The sequence below is a fragment of the Macrobrachium rosenbergii genome, chromosome 1 (assembly GCF_040412425.1).
Source record: "Macrobrachium rosenbergii isolate ZJJX-2024 chromosome 1, ASM4041242v1, whole genome shotgun sequence".
In the NCBI taxonomy this organism is placed as follows: domain Eukaryota; kingdom Metazoa; phylum Arthropoda; class Malacostraca; order Decapoda; family Palaemonidae; genus Macrobrachium; species Macrobrachium rosenbergii.
This window is the reverse complement of record NC_089741.1, coordinates 6,654,626-6,680,230: the sequence shown is the minus strand read 5'-3', so window position 1 is coordinate 6,680,230 and position 25,605 is coordinate 6,654,626. Positions and strand designations below refer to the sequence as shown.

The following is a 25,605-nucleotide window of genomic DNA, read 5'->3' as shown; positions in this document are numbered from 1 at the left end:
GCCCATGTACAATTCAAACCTACATCTGGAATATCAGAATGAGGCCAGGTTGTCCTCCTTTCCTAGCCACCTAACCACACTCATGTGGAACATAATATTAGACAAAGTGTACCGAGGCAGCCAGACGCCTTACCAGTCCCTGAAGAGATCCTAATAGAGACCTTTTGTATGCTTGTTTGAAAGAAGCTCCGTTGTGGTCACACAGTGGGAACTCTACTGCCAGACAGACGGCATGGTGACAGGATCCTTCCTGGGAATCCCTTTTGCTTATATATACTGTACATGACAGCAGTGTGGATGATCAAACTTTTCAAAACTACTGAAAACCTACCATCTATGGTAGGCACATAAAAGATATTTTTGTCACATCAAGGAGTGAGCACGACCTAAAAGACCTTCAGGAATCCTACAACAAATCTCTTTCTTATGACTTACCAGTGAGAAGAGCCAGGACCAGCAAATTCCTTTTCTTGGTGTATTCATTAAAAAAGAAGACAATGGGTTCAGTACTTCATAAACATTGGGAGATACCTAAATGTATGAGGAGAGTGCCCAGACACTTGCAGGAAGTCGGTCATCCTGTGCCTAAAAAAAAGGGCACTCACTCGCTCATTGCTCAGCGTGGCACCAGGTGCATGCAAAACTCGACAAGTATCCACAAACTTTTAGCTAATAATGGACACAAGCAGTTTATTATCAAAATGAATATTGCTGAAAGGAATAATTTACAAAAGGATGAAAGAGCAAGGAGACCAGAGGGGGAGAATAGGAAGGTCGCCATTTATTAAATGATGATGAATTACTGCACTGCCTACAAGCCGGAAACCCAGTCATCCACTGAGACCCTCATACCACTAATCTAAACGAAAAGTTATACTTGTGGACACTCTGCTATCCAAACTGAAAGGCAGCCTTACAGATTAAAAATAGCACTGGCCCACCAAGGAGAAAGCAATCAATACCAATGTAATATGTATTTACTTGTTCAGAGGGGAATTGTGAGTCCTCCAAATCCATTTCACAATGGTTTTCTTACGAAAACCAACACATATATATATATATATATATATATATATATATATATATATATATATATATATATATATATATATATATATATATATATATATATATATATATATATATATATATATATATATATATATATATATATATATATGTTACAGTCAACATCGTAATCAGTCATTCGCGTAATGACTGAAATTTCAGTCATCACGCATAATGCACTTAGGGGACATTTGATCCCCAGGAGCTAGTACTAAACACGGCGAAACAGTGAGTCACCTACACTGTTTCGCCAGGTTTAGTACTAGTCCCTGGGGGGTCAAATGTATTTCGCCGTATTTAGTACTAGCTCCGGGGGGGATCAAATGTCCCTAAGTGCATTACGCATGATGACTGAAATTTCAGCCATTAAACGTAATGACTGATTACACATGTTGACTGTAACATATATATATATATATATATATATATATATATATATATATATATATATATATATATATATATATATATATATATATATATATATATATATATATATATATATATATATATATATATATATATTTACGTTTTTCCGTGGTTTTAGTTTGAAATATGCTCTGTGAGGCAGGTAGCAACAATTTAAGGTAATTTAGCCTTGTGATTCTGACTTCGTGGGTACGGGAAAAAAAAAAAAAAAAAGAGGAAAACAAAGGAGAATTTCATATGAGCATAGGGCTCTTGTTACTGAGGGAAATATTACGTAAAACACGTGGGCACATTTAAAGTAGTGTATTTACATAAATGACATTAGTACGGGAAAGAGGAACTCAAGTAGATTGAATGAAACTGGGGAATTCCAGCCACAGTCCGAGAAGCTTCCACGAAATCGGATCCCTCTGAAATGAGAGATATGCACATTATACGCCAGTAATGAAAATAGACAAAAGAATAATGAATTCGAAGCCGCACTGAGGGTGCCAAAGGAGTAATAAAGAATTAATACTGCCGATGCAAGAGGCGCACGGACATTAGACAAGGGAGATTTCTGGCTTTCTCTTTAAGAAAATATTACGAGACAAAAGCGTGACTGAAATGGGGCTCTTCCAGGGCACTTTACCTTAGCAGATTTTCCGAGGGCGCGTAGAAGGCAGTCCGTGGGTGACTTGCGATTTCCGAGGGCGAGTTTCTTCCACGTGGTGAGATGCAAGGCTTCCGTAAAGGGGCAAGGCGATGGGGACTCCTCGAAACTCCAAGCAATGGCGTGTGGGCTCGAGGAATACGGTCGAAGGGCACGAGGAAAAGTATACTTTGGAAAGGGCCACGTGGTTAGGATGCAAGGGCATCGATGGGGCCAGGTGTTGGGGACGTCTTCATTCCATATCTTCCAGCCCGCGTGTGTGTCGAGACCTCGTGGGCTTTTGCTTTTTATCCCCTCCTATGGGGCAGGGGATGCGTCCAACATAGATGCTTTGACTCATTGCACCTGCTGCCCGCAGGGGAGGTTTTGGCCTGTAGGAGAAACACGCAAGCCAGATTACTTTTGCCTCGAAGGAAAGATCTTTATCAAAAATGGGAGCGCCTTTAATCTTTTAAACCCCTGTTTTTAAGTCGATAGACAGATGGTCTATCGATCGGCCGGCTGGCAGTAAATGAAACATGACAGAACAACCAACAACAACAAAGGAGGGGGGGGAGGGGAGGCAATTTGCTAGCGAATTCTTGCTAATCATAATACCTCCCCATACAAGATGATGTACATACCTCCTTCAGGTGTGTACATCGATATTCAAGAATGAGCGGCAAATGCTTTACGTTACTCTACGTTCTGCCTTGCAATGAACTTTACTCCTAAGGGTTTTATGAAGCTGTGACATTACTTTTAATAACACATTGGGACAATTTTCGTTAACAGAACGCAAAGTGATTTAAACACTTGCAAAAGAATAATTACTTTAGATTTGGTTACCCACTGTAACTTTATAAAGTGACTCGAACAATTGTGAATTAATTAAGATTATAGGACTACGTATATGAGGCTATGGCCAACAAATGAAAAGAAATGGTTATTGTTCAAGAATTAAAATACACGGTTACTTAATTTTAGATAAAATGCATGCGGTTAGTACAATCTGCCTTGAAGAGGCTGTGTAAATGAAAAACAGCGTTTATTTTTGTAAATGACATCCCCTTTTACGCGATACTGTAATGACTATACATATTCGCATTGATAACTTATCTTCGTTTTAACGTGCTTTGCTCAGCTATCGTTCAACGCGAGCTGAGGGATGACCCACACACCGGGAATTTGACAGTCGTGTGCGGGTGAGAGTATTCGCGAGGTTTTAATTTGCTAACCTTAAACTACGCTAATTTTATGCGTCCACTGCCCACTCGAGTACTCCATGTTATGACGGGGCAAGCAGACAAAAGAGGTGGGGTCTTATAATGGAAGGGGGAAAAGGGATAATAATAACAAAAGGAAAATTACCAAGACGTTACGAATGAAACTTGACCGCATATGAAAGGCGGGACACGTCCCTCAGAGCTTACGAAAGGGGCATTTAAATCACAAGGGCAAGAGTTTATGACTCGGGATTCATTAAAATACAGATAACTAAATGACTAAAAGAAAGTAAATGATATTGGCAGAAGAGCTAAGGTAAAAAGAGTGAGGGTTTTATTGTGTTAGGCGGGAATTTATCGTCCTACGTCTATAAATTACGGCCCGGACTATCACTTCAGTCCCAGGGCGAGGAAAGTGCACCCGAAGGGCGCGACTCCTTCAGGAGGGGCTGACACGCACGCCCGGTGCCAAGGTATGGGCGCAAGGGCGTGCCACTTCTCACTCTGTTATTCTTAATGATTTATACATTGTGTGGGGAATGGTATCCCGTATTTAATTGCCTCTTGTGGGGATAATTTAAGGGAAGATTAATAGAAGGTGATAAGAGATAGAAGTTCCTGAGGAACGGAGGAAGATAGAGGAGGGCTTGACATCCCCTTCTGGATTAAGGGTGCCAGGACCTTCGAAAGATGAAATGGTGGCACAGGTGCCATGGGGAGCTCTAGAGCTCTTTGTAAATTACCTGGAATGTCCCACGCCCGTGGTAATTTCGCCTCGAGTCTTTCTTAATGGGACAGTCGTCCTCGGCCGGGGAAGCGGAGGGCCCGCGACCGGAGGGCGGCACGGAGTACCACCTGGGCCTGCTGATGCGACAGCTGACGCAGGAGTGTTCCGTGCGGGTTCTACCATGATCCGTCGCGGCTCTTGTAGTTCATCGGCCAAGTGAGATATGGCAGAATCCTGACTTGCAATTGCGTCAGCGACGGGCTGAGGCAGAGAGGAGGCGGTCGGGGGGGGCGTGAGCGGGCGCGCAGGTAACGTTGACCAGCTCAGGCACGGGTTGCGAGGCCGCACCTGCAGGTGAGCTTCGCGGTGGTCGGGAGGAACCGTCTCTCTGACCGACGCTGGTAGCGGTGCCAGGCCGGGGAAGAGAGGGGTCCTGAGTTGGATCCCGTGAATGGAGATCGGCGAGAGCGCTCTGGCGCTGGCACTAGGGCAGAGTCAGGCGCTATCAGAGGTTTCTTGGGCTCGTCGGTCAGGACGGACGGAAGCCTGGCCTTGCTCGGGGCATGCAAGTGGCACCGGCAGGAATTTAGCATCTCCTGAAGGGAGATTTGATTGGGGCCCTGGCACTGGCACTGAGGCAGGGCCGGGCACTGGAATGGATCGGGAACCGATCGGGGGCCACTGTACATCGTACTCAGGTGGCGCTGGTGGGGACTGCACGTCCTCCTGGTACCCAGGGGCGCCAGTCTTGGCTGAGGGAGAAGCGGGGAGGATTACTTGCGCCCGCGGAATGATTCGGGGAATGGGGACCCCTAGATTGTCGTGATTTCGGTGGGGACTGAAAGTCCTGTCCCAGGATGACGTCATAGCCTCCGGGAGATGGCTTGCTACTGCAAGATTGCAAATTTTGGATTGGTGAGGTCTTGTGACTCTCAATTGGACCGTAGGGAGTATCATTTTAAATTGATTTATTCCCTCGATCGTGACGAGTTTTCGTCTATTGACGATAGCTCCGTGAGGGGGAACTCTGTCCCTCCGGATGAGGGAGATTTGTGCGCCCGAGTCCTCGAAAGCAGTGACTCGGCGCGGCGGGCTGGCTACCTCGTGGAGGGGCCACGTATACAGGCCCTTCGGCGGGAGGGCCTAATGACTTGGGATCTGTGACGGCCAAGGCGACGGTGGGAGTAGTTGATTTGTTATTGCGTGGGCATTTTGCCCATGCGGGAGAATGGCCATAAACCTTGCACGCCGTGCAAAAGGTCTGGCTAAAGTCTTTCCGCTGCCCCTGTGGAGGGCGCAGGCGAGTTATTTGTCGGTTTTCCGGGGAGAGAGGAGCCGGTTTCTTGTTCCGGCACTGTTCGGAGGAATGCCCCGTTTTCTTGCAATAATGGCAAGTTAGGGGCTTGCCCGAGTTCCCATTTTTGTGGGAATTTGAACCTCCGAGGAGGGACGGGGATTTATCTTCCGCCCCATGGATCCTTCTTGAGGGTGGTGAGTTTCCCACATATCTGCTATTCGGCAACACTCGGTGAGGGTTGCTGGGGCTTTTTCCACTATATGGGTGGCGAGGGCAGGAGGGGCGAGCGCAGGAAATGCTCAATTTAAACCGCTCGAGTACCTCGGCGGTGTTAGTGGCTCCTTCGAATCGAGCCATTTTGTCAACGCCCGCTCGAATGGTACGCCCAATCGGACCAATTCTGGCCTGCTTCTCTGGGCTGCTCTCTCCAACGTCTCCTCCACCGCTCGGGGCTAATCTCACGCCTTCGTAACTGCTTGGCGACGGCTTCCCAGTTTCCCGATCGTCTGCGGGAAGAAGGGCGTGGTAGGCAACAAGGGCCTTTCCGCCCAGGAATTTAGTGAGAACAAGGGAGAGTTCCGCGGGGAGAGATCGCAGCACTCCAGGACTCGTTCGGCCCTTTCAAGCCATACTTGGTTCGGACTCGGTCCATTTTGGCATGAACGAGTGAGCTTGGCTGAGGGCACTCATCCCCGCGGCAGGGGCGGGGGGTGGCGGGCTGTCGTTCTAGCATCTGGAGCTCGTGGGCGTTCTCTCTCGCTCTCGATCTTCCCATTCTCGTTCTTCCTCCCTTCTCTTGGGCGATTCTGTCTCTCTCTCTCTCCTCACGTTTCTCTCTCTCTCTCGTTGTTCTTGAGCTCTTCGTTCTCTCTCTCTCTCCTGCTCTTGGGCAATTCCCCTTCTCTCTCTCTCTCTCTCTCGTTCTTTGGCCTCTTGCTCTCTCCGCCTTGGCATCGTCCACTCGTTCTTGAACCCATGCTCTCAGATCTTGCCCCGATAGTCCCATGTCCTTCCCGGCGGACATGTAGAATTTGAAATCCTCGTTTTGTTGGGCTCTGGTATTAGCCATCTTGAAATAATGGGTATATGATATGTCTGAGAAGACTTTTTGTTAAAATTGGATGTGTCTTGAAAGACGTGGTTGTTCTTGGCGAACGAATTTTAATATGTGTCGGAAGACGTAGTTGGATTTTGTCACGCTCGGACTTGGCGGCTGTAGCGTGAAGTTAAGGAGTTGTTCTAACGAACTAGAATGATCAGTCCCGTAAGGGCTTAGATGTGTGTGAACTACATTATATAATGTCTCAAAAGGACTTAATCTTGGGTTCCGAGGAATGAGAAATTCTCGCCACGTGCGACGTAGAATTTTTGTATGAGTCTCTGAGGACTGGGGTTTGGAGGAATTCTCGCCACGTGCGACGTAGAATTTTAGGAGTCTCTGAGGACTGGAATTTGGAGAAATTCTCGCCACGTGCGACGTAGAATTTTAGAGTCTCTGAGGACTGGAATTTGGAGAAATTCTCGCCAGAAATTCTACGACGTAGAATTTTAGGAGTCTCTGAGGACTGGAATTTGGAGAAACTCTCGCCACATGCAACGTAGAATTTTAGGAGTCTCTAAGGACTGGAATTTGGAGAAATTCTCGCCACGTACGACGTAGAATTTTAGGAGTCTCTGAGGACTGGAATTTGAGAAATTCTCGCCACGTGACGTAGAATTTTAGGAGTCTCTGAGGACTGGAATTTGGAGAAATTCTCGTCACGTGTGACGTAGAATTTTATTTGGAGTCTCTGAGGACTGGAATTTGGAGAAATTCTCGCCACGTGCGACTGAGGAGAATTTTAGGAGTCACTTAGGACTTGGAATTACGATTCGTCCCTTAGGACTTAGAAATTACTAACAGGAAACCCAAAGAAAAATGTATGCTGGGAAATGAATGGGAAAAAAAAAAAAAATGCTACACACTCGGGCATGGGCGGGGTGGGGGTTGCAGGTCGTTTGGCCAACACTGGAGGTATTTTTAGATTCTGGGTGAATGAACCCGATATTTATATACCGTCTGGGATTCGGAGAATTTCCCAGTCGTCTGAGAGAATAACAGTACAACGGCCTAGTAATTTTCCCTATAAGCGGAGTTTAAATTTCGCTTTCCTAACACCTAACTCGAATTCTAACTACACTGAGAGAATTTCAGCAATGCAAGCTGACTTCGTCGTGTCCCACGTGGGAATTTTATTCGCGCCTAAATAACAGTTCGCTAATTCGAAATGCGAAGTAAAATTTATCACAGAGGAATTTATTTCGCACTATTCCTCGAAGCAAGGATATGGCAAAGATTTTAACACAGGAATTTTGCACTATTCCTCGAAGCAAAGGATGGTTAGCACTGGTTATTTCCTAACTACCTATCCTGAAAGGCAGGCATTAACGAATCTAATACGGCGGTTCTTTTCTCTCAGTGATTACATGCGTCCCTATTTCTAATTCCTAGGAACAGTCACGATTGTAAAAAGGTTTTGCTAAGATTAACACATTACTTACATAGAATTTTCTGGATCTGTGTGCTGGTTTTACACAAAAGGTTCGTAATTGTCTCGTACCCAGCTTAGCTTTGCTAATAGCTGATCCGGCAAGTTGCAAATGCAATAAAGCAACGCTAGGGGAACTGCAACTGCAAAACGAGATCTATGGCCAGGTCGCCATTTTTACGTTTTTCCGTGGTTTTAGTTTGAAATATGCTCTGTGAGACAGGTAGCAACAATTTAAGGTAATTTAGCCTTGTGATTCTGACTTCGTGGGTACAGGAAAACGTAAAAAAAAAAAAAGAGGAAAACAAAGAAGAATTTCATATGAGCATAGGGCTCTTGTTACTGAGGGAAATATTATGTAAAACACGTGGGCACATTTAAAGTAGTGTATTTACATAAATGACATTAGTACTCGGGAAAGAGGAACTCAAGTAGATTGAATGAAACTGGGGAATTCCAGCCACAGTCCGAGAAGCTTCCACGAAATCGGATCCTCTGAAATGAGAGATATGCACATTATACGCCAGTAATGAAAATAGACAAAAGAATAATGAATTCGAAGCCGCACTGAGGGTGCCAAAGGAGTAATAAAGAATTAATACTGCCGATGCAAGAGGCGCACGGACATTAGACAAGGGAGATTTCTGGCTTTCTCTTTAAGAAAATATTACGAGACAAAAGCGTGACTGAAATGGGGCTCTTCCAGGGCACTTTACCTTAGCAGATTTTCCGAGGGCGCGTAGAAGGCAGTCCGTGGGTGACTTGCGATTTCCGAGGGCGAGTTTCTTCCACGTGGTGAGATGCAAGGCTTCCGTAAAGGGGCAAGGCGATGGGGACTCCTCGAAACTCCAAGCAATGGCGTGTGGGCTCGAGGAATACGGTCGAAGGGCACGAGGAAAAGTATACTTTGGAAAGGGCCACGTGGTTAGGATGCAAGGGCATCGATGGGGCCAGGTGTTGGGGACGTCTTCATTCCATATCTTCCAGCCCGCGTGTGTGTGTCGAGACCTCGTGGGCTTTTGCTTTTTATCCCCTCCTATGGGGCAGGTGGTGCGTCCAACACAGATGCTTTGACTCATTGCACCTGCTGCCTGCAGGGGAGGTTTTGGCCTGTAGGAGAAACACCCAAGCCAGATTACTTTTGCCTCGAAGGAAAGATCTTTATCAAAAATGGGAGCGCCTTTAATCTTTTAAACCCCTGTTTTTAAGTCGATAGACAGATGGTCTATCGATCGGCCAGCTGGCAGTAAATGAAACACGACAGAACAACCAACAACAACAAAGGAGGGGGAGGGGAGGCAATTTGCTAGCGAATTCTTGCTAATCATAATAATAATAATAATAATATATATATATATATATATATATATATATATATATATATATATATATATATATATATATATATATATATATATATATATATATATATATATATATATATATATATATATATATATATATATATATATATATATATATATATATATATATATATATATATATATATATATATATATATATATATATATATATATATATATATATATATATATATATATATATATATATACAGTATACATATATATATATATATATATATATATGAAATTTTATCACACCGTGATTTATATACAATCATGAAGCTACAAATGTGGTTTAATATCCAATTCACGCTACTTCGGGAATATCCTCGATGAGGAATTATCACCGAAGGGGAATTTAAAAGAGACAAATGGATCGGTACTGCCGGGGCTCGCCTCGACACAATTACCTTCCGACAACTCCAGTCGACGGTCTACCCACTGAGCCATCAAAACGAAGTAGAGTGAATTTGATATTAAACAACATTTGTAGCTTCATGATTATATATATATATATATATATTGAACATCATGAAATTCAACTTTCAACTGAATATACAAATATTTTGCAATAATATTTGATTTTACTCAAACTCATTTCCACTCATTCCTCCCTGATGTTCTGCAAGGCGTTAATCTCTTATATCCTTATATATACACACACACACATATATATATATATATATATATATATATATATATATATATATATATATATGTGTGTGTGTGTGTGTGTGTGTGTGTGACAGAGGAAAAGTATTTTTATATTTGTAGGTTTGTTTATAGTGTACAATGTATTTTAAAGAGCTTTTGAGCAAAATTATTTGTGTAACCTACAGCATTGGAAGCTGTTTCCAAGGGGTAAAAAGAGGGTTTGCTCTTTTTCCAATAGTTTTTATGCAATGTATATTGTTGCAAATATGGAAAATAAGGTAGATAATTACTTTATACGTAAAGTTTTCAGAGACATAATGAGTAACTCAGAGAATAATGTTTTTAACTCTCATTACAGTTTTCATTAAACCTCAAGAATTAATGAACGATTGCACTTTGCAGGCAGAGTTTTCACAAGGAAAGTATGTAGGCACATTGGTTATATGTTTTTCGAGGCTCAAGGAATTTTCACAAAATATGTGTGTTTTTGAATCTACTTTGATAGAAAATAAGATGATGTGGAGCATCTTTAAAAAACACCTAAGTTTATATTCCTAAAAGCCCAACTTATAAAACTGTAGTACAAATCTTTTGTTACGTTTCTTTCTTATCAACTACGGTCAACAAAATCAAGTTTCTATACACAGACATATTAATATGTTCTTTACTTACATAATTTTCAGTACTTTACGATCCTGTCATAATCACCCGACAAGCCCATCAAAATAGAAATACTATTAAATTTTCTAAAATGCTTTACCACTTGGAAAATCTTTTTACAAGACCTATCAAAACAGAACATGCTATTCAGGTTTCGAATCCTTTATGCCGCTGAGGTCATCTCTTGCTAGACCTGTCAAAGTGATACATGCTGCACAGGATTCCAGACTTTTAAATCACTGGATTAATCTTTTATAATTACTATAAAAAGTGAACATACTGTTATGTTTCCAAACTTTTATATCACTAAAATAATCTCGTACGGTGATCAATATAGGTCATATGAAGTTTTTAAACTTTTGTAAAACTGGGATGATCTCTTACAAGGCCTACTTAAATAGAATGTGCTGATAAGGTTTCAAGACTTTTATGTTACAGGAATAATGTCTTTCGAGACTTATCAGATTAGGACATACTGCAGAAGCACCTCAGCTTAACAGATGCTTTTGGGGGTCTGGCTTCGGATAAGTAACAAAGGCCGTTAAGTAACAAAGCCCTTATGGTTTAGTCCGCACTTGCATAATTTCTAGATGTCTGAAAATAATTAACAGCAATTTCATATTGGTACTAACCTAAACTAACATGCACTTTACACTTAACATTCAATGTATGAAATTTATCTAAAAACACACCACGTCTAAAATGGCAGCATAACAAAAAATAATAGTAACAAATTAGAAGACAAGTAAAAAAGTCCGTTAAACTGAAGTCCATTAAGTTGATGCGTTACTATATTAAGGTTTCCATATCACTGTATCAGTTATGAACGTTCCCAACCTGTTATATTACTTGGATATTCTCTTCAAAGACCTAAGTTGTCTAAACACTGAAATGACTTAGAGAGGCAGCCCTGCCAAGCTATCCTGCTGGGTTTCCCAAAGAATGATGTGGCTGACCAGTCTGCCGGTGAGTATGATGTCTTCGTGCCTAGTTGATATCTTCAGAATGGTGTGATGAGGAACGTAAAAGGAAAATAGAGAAGCGTGAAAGTGTGTATGAAGGGAGCAAGTCGGAACTGAACGTGAGCAAATGTAAGGTAACCATGCCAAAGGAAACCAGAGAAGTCGTCCAATGAATGGTGAAAGCAAAGAAATTGTTGATCCACAGATGGGGCTCTCAACTTTTGGAGGTTTTCAAATCCGGAGTATTGCAGGTACTTACACCGGAAGGATTTTACAGCGAGAGCCGTGTGACGCGTCCTTAGGTTTCTTTGCAGGAGGGGTGGGAATGGCCCAGTAACAATTAGATTTCAGGAATTAGAATAAGTTGCAAGGAAAATAAAAAAATAAACAATATCTACCTAGTGAACAATAACAAATGTATGCATCAAAATAATATTATTTGTTTTACCTATAACAAAATGAAAGCTTAAGATACATGTCTTTCTAGACCTGAATAAAAAGAAGGGAACAGTTGTTTTTACATGCTATCATAAATCACATAGCATGTGTCAAAACAACTCATTTATAACTTTAAAAACTAATGTTCATTAGAATTGTTCATTGCAGCCTTCAGAGGCTGACAATTTCCAATATAAATAAATGATGGTCGTATTCTGCAATAAAGGAGATCAAAGCAGTACTGGATGTGCGTTAGGTGATATTTGTCTTCATTTGGAGGTGATGTATTAGGTAGGTCATTTGCGCCATTCTCGACGAATTTCAGTTCAAGAGGTAACGTGATTGATCATTTAAAAACCTTGTTTTGATAACGCCAACATTTTTCGTAGAGAGAGAGAGAGAGAGAGAGAGAGAGAGAGAGAGAGAGAGAGAGAGAGAGAGAGAGAGAGAAATATGGGGTAGCAATTTGTTAATCTTCCACAACTGTTTATTAGATCCGATATAAAAGGTGATTCATAACCATTGAATTCATTAAAAATAATGATAGAATAAATCAACCATAGATATAAAAGATCAGTGGTAGACCCGATTTTTTTTTATTTGGGAGTAAATGTAGCGGTTGATGGCAGGATGAAAAGATCTTGAGTCAGTGAATAGGCGGTGCAATAGAAGTAATTGGGTAAATACAAGACTAGAAGAAAAGAGCGCTGTCAACCGAAGCCAGTGCTTGGATATATGAAAGGACTATAACACAAAGATCCTTTATGTAAGGAAAATGTTGAAAAAAATACTTTGATATGAATTGTATCGAACGCATTTATAGCAAGATTAACTGAAATCAGCGTGAAACGTGCATATATAAATAGTGTTGTTAAAAAGGTTAACATACGAGTACATGAAAGATTGCCTAGTGTTTTGAGATGAGTTAATCATGTAATATGATAACTGACAGATTGGTGAAATGACTCTGTTTGTTGAAAGTGTTTGCAGGGAAAAAAGTGAGAAATTCCTAGGAGAACGTGGTACGTACAGTAGATGAAGTAGACAAAAGTAGTGCACTACAGGGGCTCAGTGAGTGGCGTACTGTGTGGCAGGGACTGGAGAGTGAGGGGCCACTTCAGACCAGGTTCTAAAGAGCCTTCTGTGTAAGCGTGTGAAATAGTTAATAATATATATATATATATATATATATATATATATATATATATATATATATATATATATATATATATATATATATTTGTATATGAAAACATACTTTTTATCTCCCAGGTTTATTGTAGTTGAAATGGAGTCAAGAATCAGTTATACACCAAGAGATGAAATGGATTATGGCACCTTGCAGTGTTGGGCCAATAACACCATCGGTATGCAGAGTGAACCTTGCATGTACAAGATTATCCCTGCTGGTGAGTAAAACTGTCCTTCTCACAGATACATGTGCATATATACATAACATTTGTTATTTTCCAATACTTATGCTTCATCTTCACCTCTAATTGGAATTACCCGATGTGATTTGCTTTTATAATTCCAAATTTATATGATTTTCAATGTAGCATGCTATTTCTTAAAATGTCGTGCGTTCATGGTAGGAAACAGTAATATATTCCCAAAGGATTCTGATTTTCAACTAATTAACAGTAATATGTATGAAAGTCTACTGAATGTAAATAGCTTCTCTTTTGTTCATCTCATTATATATTGCATTGTCTTCTTCTATTTTATTGAATCTTTGCCTTTGCCGGTTAATGAAAATGGTAAATAATGTACAGAAGAATCTGGAGTGCCTTATACACTCAGAAATTAAGACCTTTATTTATACAATGAAAATGTAAAGTCGCAGGAAAATAAACCCCTGACCTGAACAGTCATTGATCACTAACAAAATGACTTCGGTACTCAAGTGAACTTTAGTGCTTCCAACTCCTTTAGCAATGTAGCTCCAAGCTGAAATCATTAAACTATTGATAAGGAGACATTTCTGGGAATCCTCAAATCTATTTTATGACAAAAGCTCTAGCCTTCAGTAACTAGTGGTCATACAGGGTGTCCATAAAATCTCTTTACAACTTAAAAAGATATATTACAAAAGCCATCGATGAGATATCTTAATCAGATTTGTTCTGTGTGCTCAGTGGTTATCAAAGTTTTCAATCACATTGCATTTGTGTACTTCAGGTACCCTATTGATGAAAGAGGTACTGTTAAATGAACCCCTAAAAATTGGTGTGTCATGGTTTATTGACAAAATAAGATACGCAGACTCAGAGAAACTACAAAACTAAGTATGGAAGAGATCCACCGCCTCCAGGAAAGTAAGCAGCTACTGCAAGAGTGCAGATTTTTTATCTTTGAGGTCTTGTGACCCATAGCTTGACGGTGGGACGAATCATCTTCATTCGAATGATACCCTCCATTGTAATAAGTTTACGTCTTATGAGGGAGATTTGTGCGCCAGTGTCATTGAGTGCTGTGACCTGGTAGGCAGAGTAGCTAGCTCTGGGAGGTGCCACAGATATAGGGCCTTTGGCTGGAGGGCCTAAGGTTTTTGGATTTGTCACTGCCAAAGCAATGGCGGTTGGTTTTGTTTTACTAGGGCACTTTGCCCATAGAGTAGTGTCCTTGAACCTGACAAGTGGTGCAGTAATTTTTGCTGTAATCTCGGCATGGCACTGGCCCATTGGAAGGGGCAGGCCCTTTGTTGTTCATTCCAGAGTCAGACGTGGCTCAGTTTGGCATGATCTTATTGGGGGACTTAGCAGGAGTTTCTGGCTGATTCTCAGCTTCGAGCAGCACTGTTCCATGGAGTGCCTGGGTTTTTTACAATAGCCATATACAGGTTTCTTGTGAGGATGCCCATTCTTGGGCAGAGGCTGACCGGAGGTAGGGGAAGAGGGCCAAATCTTATGGCCCCAGGAACTGGCTGTAGGATGGTGAGTGTCCCAGTGGTTGGCCGAATGGCAGCACTCATCTAGCATCGGAGGGTTCTTATCGCAGAGGTAAGTAGCGAGGGCTGGAGGGGCTGTAGGAAGTCCTCGATCTGGAAAGTTTCTATTATTTCCTCCACAGAGGTAGCATTACGGGATTCTAGCCACCGCTTGAGAGCTCGAGACTTATGGTATGCCCAGTCGGCCCATGTTTGACCCACCTCCTTCGGATGTCCTCTCCAACATTGTCTCCATCTTTCGGGGGTGAGCTCGTAGGCCTTACTTATGGCCTTCCAGATCTTCGCAAAATTTCCACGGTCTGCTAACATGATGGAGCGGAATGTGGTTTGGCCCTTTCCCTCCAGATGTTTTGACAGGAGCATAGAGATTTCTGCAGGCTGGGGCTTGAAATTCCTGAGGACCTCTTCCACTTGGTCGAGCCAGGCCTCGGGCTCTGGGTCATTCCATTTTGTCATCATGGAGCTGGTGGCAGTGATAGTAGATGGTGGAGGCGTGGTCACAGGGCTGTGGACCCCTTGTGCGGCCATGGCGAGTTCATGGGCACAATCTTTTTCCTCCTCAGCCAGCCTGTCTTGCCTGTCTCGCTCATCCTTGGCTAGTCTTTCTTGCCTTTCTCGCTCTCCCTTGGCCTTTCTTTCTTGCCTTTCTCATGCTTCCTTGGCTTCTCTTTCTTTCCTTTCTCACACTTCCTTGCCTTCTCTTTCTTTCCTTTCTCGTGCTTCCTTGGCTTTTCTTTCCTTCCTTTCTCACACTTCCTTGGCTTCTTTTTCTTTCTCCTTTCCGTCGACCCAATCTAGCAGTTCTTGGCCCTTGAGCCCCATGGTTTTCCCAGCAGTGACTAGGGCTGTGATTTTATCGGAGTAAGAAGCCATATTGCCGAGGCATCGAAGGAAGTTTTCCTATTACAGGGAGCAGGCTATATTATCCCAACTGAGCCTAATTCGCAGGTTCGAAGGACAGTCTTTATCTGAGTTGTTCGGAGAACAAGCTCTTGGATGCACTATCTAGTAGCTTGAAGAGAGTAATGGGTTCTTAGGTGAACATAATTTATAGATTGTTTGAAGAATGGCTCTTAAATGAAGATACCTAGTAGCTTGAAGAGCGTAATGGATTCTTAGGTGAACGTAATTAATAAATTGTTAGAAGAACGTGCTCTTAAATTATTTAACTAGTAGCTTGAAGAGCGTAGTGGGTTCTTAGTGGAACGTAATTTACAGATTGTTCGAAGAACGGCTTTTAACTGAAAAGAGCTAGTAGCTTGAAGGACATGAGGGTTCTTAGATGAACAAATCTAGGTCGTGTGCAGAACGTAAGTTTCTCAAAGGCACGAATTTGGGGAGTCCTTAGAACGTGAAGGTTCGTAAAGTGAACAATTCTAGCGGGTTCTTGAACGTACGATTCTTTTGTTGGACGAATTTAGCGTGTCCGTAGAACGTGGCCGTTCGTAATTGAACGAATTTAAGGGATTCTTAGAACTCAAAAATGGAATATCTCTGCGAGTCAATTACAAACAGAAGAAATCACTCATGATTTTTACTCTAGTTTGCAAAATTAATATGCTGCGAACACCAGTAATAATTTTCCTTTCTAAAAAGTTATATTAAGCGGCATTTAATGAGTATAAAATAAGGTAAGATAATTATTTAGTTGGTGAAGGTTCGTAAGGGAACAACTCTAACGTGTTCTAGGGAGTAAATGAACAACTGTAAGGTGTTCTCAGGACGTAAAGGTTCGTAAGTGAATGACTCAGGCATGCTCTGAAACGTAAAGGTTCGTAAGTGAACGACTCTGGTGTGTCCTAGAACTCTAATGAACGAATTTAAGACGTTCTGAGAACGTAAATAAGGTTTGCAAGTGAACGGCTCTGGCGTGTTCTTGGACAAAAAGGGAAAATTCTCAAAGGAATTAACATAGCGGGTCCATAGAACGTGGGCGTTCGTAATTGAACGTATTTATTATGCTGAGAAACACATGTGGTTGGAGCAGATAAGCATATGCTGTGAAACAAATTTCGGTAACACACGTCCTTACTTGGCAAAATAACTGAGCTGACTGCAGTACGAAAGTTACCAAATGCTAATAATATGATGCTGTTATAAATTTCAGCGCCGAGACGAAGTAAATAAATCCTTCCTGATATGACGAGTACAAAATGCTTACAACTAGCATGCAAGGGTTGAGTATTTTTCTTATTAACACAATGGCCATGCTCGCTCGGAATTTGAAGAGGGTGGGGGACAGCTGGGTGAAACACGTGCCGTTCGTTGTGAGCGAAATCTCGCGCAAAAAGTTTTGAAAAACACGAGCGCTATTTTTTTTTTTTTTTTTTTTTTAGCTGATAGGTAAGATGGGTGAAAGAAGGGTGAGGGCAGTTAGCTAGCTAACCATGGTAGGGAATAGTTTAGAAAGTGAAATATTAGTAAGAGTAATGTCAAGTGTGGTTTATCCACAATTTTATTTAGGTAAGGGTACAATTTTTCTAATATTAACATAATACAATAATAATTTTACATTATAACAACATGGTAAATTGTACATATTGCATATTTTGAATTTTATTTCTTATTAGTATAATCATATTTAAACATAAAATAAAATTAAAAAATTAGTTCCAATTTCCTCATTTTAACCTTGATGTTAATTATCATAATGATTTTGCATGATACCTACATAGTAAATTCTAAATATTACTTTTTCACAAGGCTTTTCTTAATAATATAATGGTTGAGGTTCATCACGATGAAGATATGAAGATACTCTTCTCCACCATCTGTGGTCTGTGTTGTTTGGGTGGTTTCTCTCTTCTGCTACGGATTCTTCTGTTAATTCACTGTTGTACTGATCTAGTTTGCTCCATATGTTGGTTGCCAGTCTGTATAATCTTTGATTAATTGGTTCTACTTTGTATTTTTTGTGTATTTGTTCTATATTCAGACCGTCATCTTCTTGATTGTTTCTCACTGCGGACCTTAGTATCTTATTTTGGAATTTTTGTAATGCACTTATATTGGAAGTCGATGCTAAACACGTGGGTATTGGTGGATATTCCATTATTGGTCTGATTAGGCTTTTGTAGAAATGGATTTTGATATTTGTGTTCATATTCCTAAATCGTTTTAGCTTTATATTTTGTGTCCTTGCTATTCTTAGCCTTTCTCTCACGTGTCTTGATATTCCTCTTTGTCCGAATTGCATTCCTAGTATTCTTGTGCTTTTACTAAAATTCATCGGTTGTTGGTCTAACATTATTTGTGCAGGTTTGTAAGCAGACACTGATACTAGTTGGAATTTAGATTTATTTGTCTTTATCTTCCACTACTTTTCAAACTGATTTATTCTTTCAATTTGGTTCATTGTTTTTTGTGCTACTTGTCTTTTCAAAGTTGGATCCCTTCTTCGAGTGCGTTTTTCTGGGTGTATAATTATTTGAGTTATATCATCTGCAAAGCAGACATCAGTACAGTACTCTGGTGGTGAAGTCATATCTGATGTATATAATATGAATAGTGTTGGACTGAGTACAGATCCTTGTGGGACTCCACTTTGTAACGGGAATGGATTCCCTATGTAATTTTGTGACTTGATTGCTGCTGTTCGATCTTTGATGAAGTTGCATAGTATTTTCTCAAAAATGTCTGGAAGGTTGAGATGTAATATTTTGTATTGAAGTCCTTGTATCCATACTTTGTCAAATGCCTTTGTTATATCTCTACATACTAGGTTACATGGGTACCTTCTTCTTTGTGATAGTGCAATACTCTCATATATTGTTGCTATTGCAATCTGGGTCCCTCTTCCTTTTCTAAATCCATATTGATTATTATTGTGTAGCTGATTACCTTCTAGGAACAACACTAATCTGTTGTTAATTATTTTTTCAAATATTTTGCCCGGTACTTCTAGTAATGATATTGGTCTATAATTCTCTACCTGACTAGTATCTTTTCCTGGTTTGGGTATCAAAATCATTATTGCATTCTTGAATATAATTGGAAAATATCCCATTGAGAGGGCCCAGTTGTATATTTCTCTTAATTTTTCGAGTGCAATGTCTGGTAAATTTTGAATTATGACCTTGTTAATTCCACTCTTTCCTGGTGCTTTGTGTTTAAAATTTTTAATTATTATTTTGATTTCCCATAACTCTATTTTCCTTGTTAATGGGCAGTCTTCATTGAGTCTGCTAATATCAGCTGCATGATGCGGATTTGCTCTGTTTCTATGTTGTTCAATGAATTCATTGACTATTGTCTCATGTTGGTTGTCGAAATTTTGGTTATCCTCCTGCGTTATCTGGAATATTTCCTGCCAGTAAGCCTTGTGCAGTACTTCCTTCTCTTTGTCATCATATATTTTCTCATTCCCATGCTTTATGTATGGCGAAGTATTAGTTTTGCTTTCCCATCAGTCTTGCAACGGAGTTCCAAAATTGTTTTGGGTTATTGTACTGTATTTCTGTGTTTTTTATTAGGTCTTCCCAATTTTGATGATATAACCTTGAGTTTTCTTGTACTAACTGTTCTTGTAATGACACATATCTTCTCATTAATATGTTGTTCCACCCTGTTATAAGTACTGTGTTTTGATGTTGTTGTAGTGCCATTGTATCAATTTCAACTTATCACTACTAATAGGATGTGGAAGTGTGGTGTATTTAGTTATGGGTATATGATTTTTATTGCTTCCTCTATATTTTTGTACCATTCTTCAAGCTGCCATCTACTATTTCTTTTGTTATTTCTATTTCATTTGAATTTATTGTTAGTTGTCTACTTATTTTTTTCTTCTATTTCATTTTTGAAGCTTTCCCAACTTGCTCTTTTTATATTTGGTATTTCTAAGGATGGAATCATTATTGGATTGGTTGACAGTGTAATTACCATTGGTATATGATCGGAGGAGGCTGCTGGTCCTCTTGTAATGGCAATATTGAGGTGAATTTTATTATTTCCCAATATTATATCTGGCTTTCCTTTTCTGTTATTTGCTACAAAGGTATCGAAATCAGGTCCTAAGTGTATGATATACTTTTTATTTATTAATCTGGCTATTTCTTGTCCTGTGTAATTAGATTGCCTATATCCAAATATTTGGTGTCTGGCATTTAGATCGGCAATGAGGTAGGTTGGTTCTCTCCTGTTCATTAACTTCATGACATCCGGAAGTGGGAAATAATGTCTTCTTGGCGGCTTATAAGCTGTGGCGATCACTATTGGTCCTTTGTTAGTTTGAATTTGACTGCTAAAAAGTCGTCTTGGAAATCGTCTATTATCTTATGTCTAATATTACTCTTGATTGCTATTGCAATTCCTGCAAAGGGTTCATCAGCAAAGTTTTGCGTATATGTATTAAATCCAAACATTTTCAGAGTTTCATTTCGTTTCATACCATGTTCATTGATTAATATTATGTCAGGTCTTCTTCTCTATATATATTGTATAATTCAAATTTCTTTGTTTTCCAGGATTTGACGTTGTGCTGAATTATTTTAATTCTTCGTAGAGTTGGGTCCATTCGAGTTACAGTGGTCTAGTAATTTTGTTCTTTTTCGAGCGCTATTGAACGGGTTTTCCTAGCTTGGCGCTCGGGATTTATGATGCATAGAAATTCGCTCGATTACTTATAGTTAAAATGGGGGTGAAAGGCAATGAGTTCGGGATTCGCAATGGCTCGTGTGTCCGCAAATGAAATGATTTTTTCTTGGACGCAACAAAAAACTTATTTAAAATTTTAAACAGGATTTTTACAAAAGCCTAGTGCTTTGGCTACGACGAGCGAGAGAGAGAGATATGTACTCAAGCGAAGCGAAGCGCACTATTTCCTTTCTTTATCACTTACAATCGCACTTCCCTGCTTAGCTAATCCTAGTGGTTAAGACATGCAGACTTCTATGCTTTAGTCACAATTCTTGTGTTTTGGAAGATACGATCTCTCTTCACTATGAAAAATCTTGTTAGCATGCATGGGGCCCATTGTGTCCTAACAATGTACACAGCCACAGTTTTATTCGCACCTATGATAAGCTAAAAATAATAACATCGTACTTACACTGTGGGACCTTGCTTGCTTGTGCTTATTTTAGGATTTACATGACCAGATTCGTTTCTAATCTCTTATTCAACTTTAGTGAAAGCTACTGTCTGGAATCTATGATTCTAGGCATCGGTCGCCACTTTTAGGTTTTTACCTGGCCTACTTACTGTATTCCTTGTTCAGGGGTCCAATCTGGGGTCTAGCTCGTGAACGGGGGCCTTACTAATACACCTTGAGATTCTGACTGTAATTGTTAGGTCAGGCAGGAAACTAAATAGAAAAACAGTTGGGCTGAAGGCCGTACTTCAACAAGGAACTATTGCAGATAAACACTTAGGTTTACTTTAAATGGAATATATTTAATATAAAACACGTCAATCAGAAGACTGGGGAATGAGAGGCAGATACAACAGGGGGCTGCCACGTGGTTAGTTATGCTATCACTGGTTCAAATATTGAAGGGTCTATGATTAATCCTCTTGAAAGGGATACTGAACAATTGATTGCAGTGGTCTTTTCACTGCAAGAAGCACAAGACAAGTAGATGTTTCCACAGCTGGCAATATACCATCTGCAATTTAGATAATGCCAGCGGTTACACAAGAATAATTATAACGATTTCAGTTGAATCGAGGGTTGCACAGAGGGTGCCAAGATAACTCGATTCTGTTACGATATACTTGCATTAAAATTCACACTGAGCTAAGTGAGTCAGGTCTTTGTGATAACTCGCACTTCAGAAAAGAAAATAAGAGTGCAGTGGAAGATTAAAGATACATGACTATTGAAAGAACCTCGAATCAGGACGTTACCTTATAACGGAGCGATGGAGGGGCCTCGTCGAATATCACCAGGCCTAGAGGGATGAGCTTAATGGGAATGAATAGGTAATGTGAATGGGTGGTCGAAAGGTGACAACATGGAGGGGTCAACTCATTGAGTAGCATGCACGGGGATGTGTGTCGGTCTGTTACTGGCAGGTTTCTGAGGCCGAGATGCGCTGTCCCTTGCCTTATATGGCCTAGGGGGATTATTTTCTTGCTCCTTCCAGAGGTCACTAGGATTGCAAGAAGGTAGTTCAGTCACCTTGTTTTCTATGCTGGGATCTTCCAAATCCTGGTGACTTCTGGCAACCCATGTTTGCCAGTTTTTATGAGGGACTCAACCTTTCTGGCGGATTTTCGGCAGGCTTCATCTCCATTCGCCTTTTATCTGAAAAGAGGTCATTCAAGCAGTCACCAGGTCCTTAGGAAAGATAAACAGATGGACCAAAAAGGGGAACATGGAGAGAAATTTACGTAGGGACTGAGTTTCTCACACCCTTCCACAGTTAGGTATCTGTAAGAAAGTTAATTTATTTGCATTGCAAGGCAGTTTGGAGGGTTGACTTTGCTTAGGAAGTGCTTTCCCACTTAACAATATATATATATATATATATATATATATATATATATATATATATATATATATATATATATATATATATATATATATATATGTAACGGCCATTTCTGAGCCTATACTTGATTTAAGTCTCTGTTTTATGAACAGAGGTTTGATCTCGCTTATCCCGAGACATTGTGTGATAGCAGTAACGTGAGCCGGCATCGTAAGTTATATCTTTCCCTAACTAAAATCTAAGGGCTACTGGAATGAGATACTAAGTACAAAACTAAAACCCTTTATTGACAAAATCAACGAAAAATAACTTCTTAAAAATTACGAAGAATGAAATCCAATGTTTCACATAACTATCAGAAAATCTTCTAAGGAAATAGTGCTCCAAAATTATAAACCCCAATTACAGAAAATAACTCATCTGTCAAAACATGAACACGTCAATCAATTAAAACAGGTCATCTCAAATGTCAAATGTACCACTCTCATCCTCGTAGGAGGGAGAAAGGAAAAAGTAATAGGAATGGAGTGGAACAGAAATACCTGTGAAAAAAAGAAACGTCACATTAAAAATCATAAAATGTAAAAATTGCAGAAAACACATTTCACTGACACAGGAGGTACCGTGTGTTCACAGTTCTGAAAAAAAACAAAGTCTAAAAACGTATATGAATTCTTACTCACTCCACAAGTCCTCTGGGACAGTCTCCATGTGAAAAATCACTCACATCTTCAGACACAAGAATCGGATCTCACAAGTCCAATTCGAACAACGGTTCCTCCCATTATATTCATTATGTAACGCACGAACGAACGTACTTTTGTATGACATCATTCGAGGTCAAAGTTCGGCAAGACACGCCTCTGTATTTCAAGGCGTCACGAAGTACACGTACACACCATACATTGTTAAGAAGCATCCTTCAAAAACTGGATTTTGTAACTGGTTCAGCTTCTAGAACGTTCTTTGCTGAAAACGCATTTTCCAGGCCGTGTCTTGTCACCAAGGTGGTTTCTTCGACCCTTGTGGTATGCGAATGTTTCAGCAGTTTCCTATCTGCTGCGTGTAGTGAAAATGGACCCTGCGAATAGCTGACCCAACTTTTCAAAGGTCACCTTCGCGAGCCTTTACAGATTGCTCGGTCCACGCACCTGAGGTGGACCCCACCTCAAAATGTCTAGGTGCAAACTCATATATATCTTATAACACACATATTATAGCACAACCAGTTCATTCAAGAAACGCATTAATCTAGACGATTTCACTCCTGGTACTGCCCTCATGACGAAAGGCCTGCGACTGCACCAGTCCAAGCTGAAAGTATTCCCGCGTCTCCCAGCGATCCGACGAAGATGAATGGCTCACAACTGCACAAGCCCATGTTGAAAGTGGCGCTCGCAAATCCTTTTTGCGCCAACCCAACGTCTCCTCGAAAGTACGGCAACATGAAGACATCTTGCCCGACATCTCTCCAAAGTTCTGGATCGTCCCACCACAGTGCAGAAGTAACGTTGACAGCTTTCTCATATGTTGAGGACGGTGAAGCTATTCCAACCTCTCCATTTCGAGGGAGTGGTATTTTCCGTGAGTCGGTCATATCGACAGTCATATCAAAAAGTAACTCGTCTATTCCCTATACCATATTATTACTGAACCAAACAAAACTACTAATGCAAAAGTCATATGTTCTCAATGTGAAACAATTCCAAGTTGGTACCCGGAATTTCCACAGTCAACTCACTATCAAGTACACTAACTCTAAGGAACTATTCATAAAAATTCTATCCAACAGAAAAAAGTACTCAAGAATCCTATCCATACACTGAATAACGAAAGGCAATCCTAAACATCTGAAAGGTATCATATCTCGTAAAAGACATCAAGGTTCTACTCCGGTTAGCGAATATTTCGCAATACCTGACTAATTCTCAACACAATAGCAATTGACTTAATGGCAATCGCTCCTATGATCCTAACAACTACCATTACTCATGGTACAGCACCCTTAATTTTTAAAGAGAACTGAAAAATCCAAATACTCGAATACGATCTCCCAACCTGAAAAAAAAAAAAAATCAGACTTGTTCGGTCCGACATACTAAATACCTCCCCAAAGTAAAATCCTAAACAACAAACCCTGATTCTGTAACTCTATATTCAAAGATATTTCGTCAAAACACATCATAACATAATAACATAATAACACAATAACACACGGGTCGAATCTCGTATGAAATTAGCCCATGTCTCAATTCCCAAAATCATATGAAAGAAAACCATTAACTAAAAGTAACCCATTACTATCGCCAAGTGCGAACGATGAAATCCCTAACCGCAGTTGCGATCCATATAAAAAAAACAAAAACTCAAATTCATATATCTACAAAACTCTACGGCATTCTGCACACAATTTACACTAAGTACTGCAGCTTACATCAGAAATCACAATGAACCCGAACTATTAAAGATTCGTAAAACTCTACGGAGTAACGTCCTCCTGAATTACAACAAACTACAAGTCATGCCCATTTACAACCCATTAACACCCGAAAGGAAAAAATTACCCGTAACTACCCATTACCAAAACAACAATACAACCCAGGAATGCATCCATGCTAATACCCATTAACCCGTCTTTTTAATCTTAGAAATATGTGTCAAACGAGACACACCTGTGTTTTCATTCACAACAATAAATCTATTTCCCAATTTTGCTTCAGGTCTATACTGGATTATAGATACTTTCTTTATTCCCAGTAAAATTAGCAAGACCGTCTAAAGTCTTATTAATAAACTCCCTACCATTGTCTGTGATCAGACATTCAGGAACACCATATCTACAAATTATCCCCTTAAAGAACGCTATAGCAACTTCCTCAGCTGATTTGTACTTCAGTGGGAAAATCTCGACAAAACGAGTTAACTCGTCAACAACTACTAATAAACGTCTATAACCATAAGCGGACTCTGAGAAGTTACCCAGAATATCCATATGCACTCTCTGAAACGGCCTATGTGGTACGGGATATGAACCCAAACGACACGACACTGTCGTCGCTGGCTTATTCGCATTGCAAATAGCGCACTTCTTCACAAAGGCTTCTACTGCGGAAAACATTTTTCCAAAGGAACTTTGACCTGACGTTTTCATACGTCTTGTCCACACCTAAATGAGGATAACCAAATTTACAATGTACAATGTCTAGAACTTGTGGTACTAGACTCTCTGGCACGATGA

The 25,605-nt window shown here is 40.3% G+C and overlaps 1 protein-coding gene across 1 annotated transcript in view; it reads left to right on the top strand.

Annotated features, from left to right (window-relative positions):
• Window positions 1-25,605, top strand: part of LOC136851922 (uncharacterized) — a 489,330-nt gene that overhangs the window by 364,362 nt on the left and 99,363 nt on the right. Inside the window, exon 11 of the mRNA XM_067126612.1 lies at window positions 13,257-13,393. Within this exon, the coding sequence (XP_066982713.1) occupies window positions 13,257-13,393 (137 nt within the window). The remainder of the gene's footprint in view (window positions 1-13,256; window positions 13,394-25,605) is intronic.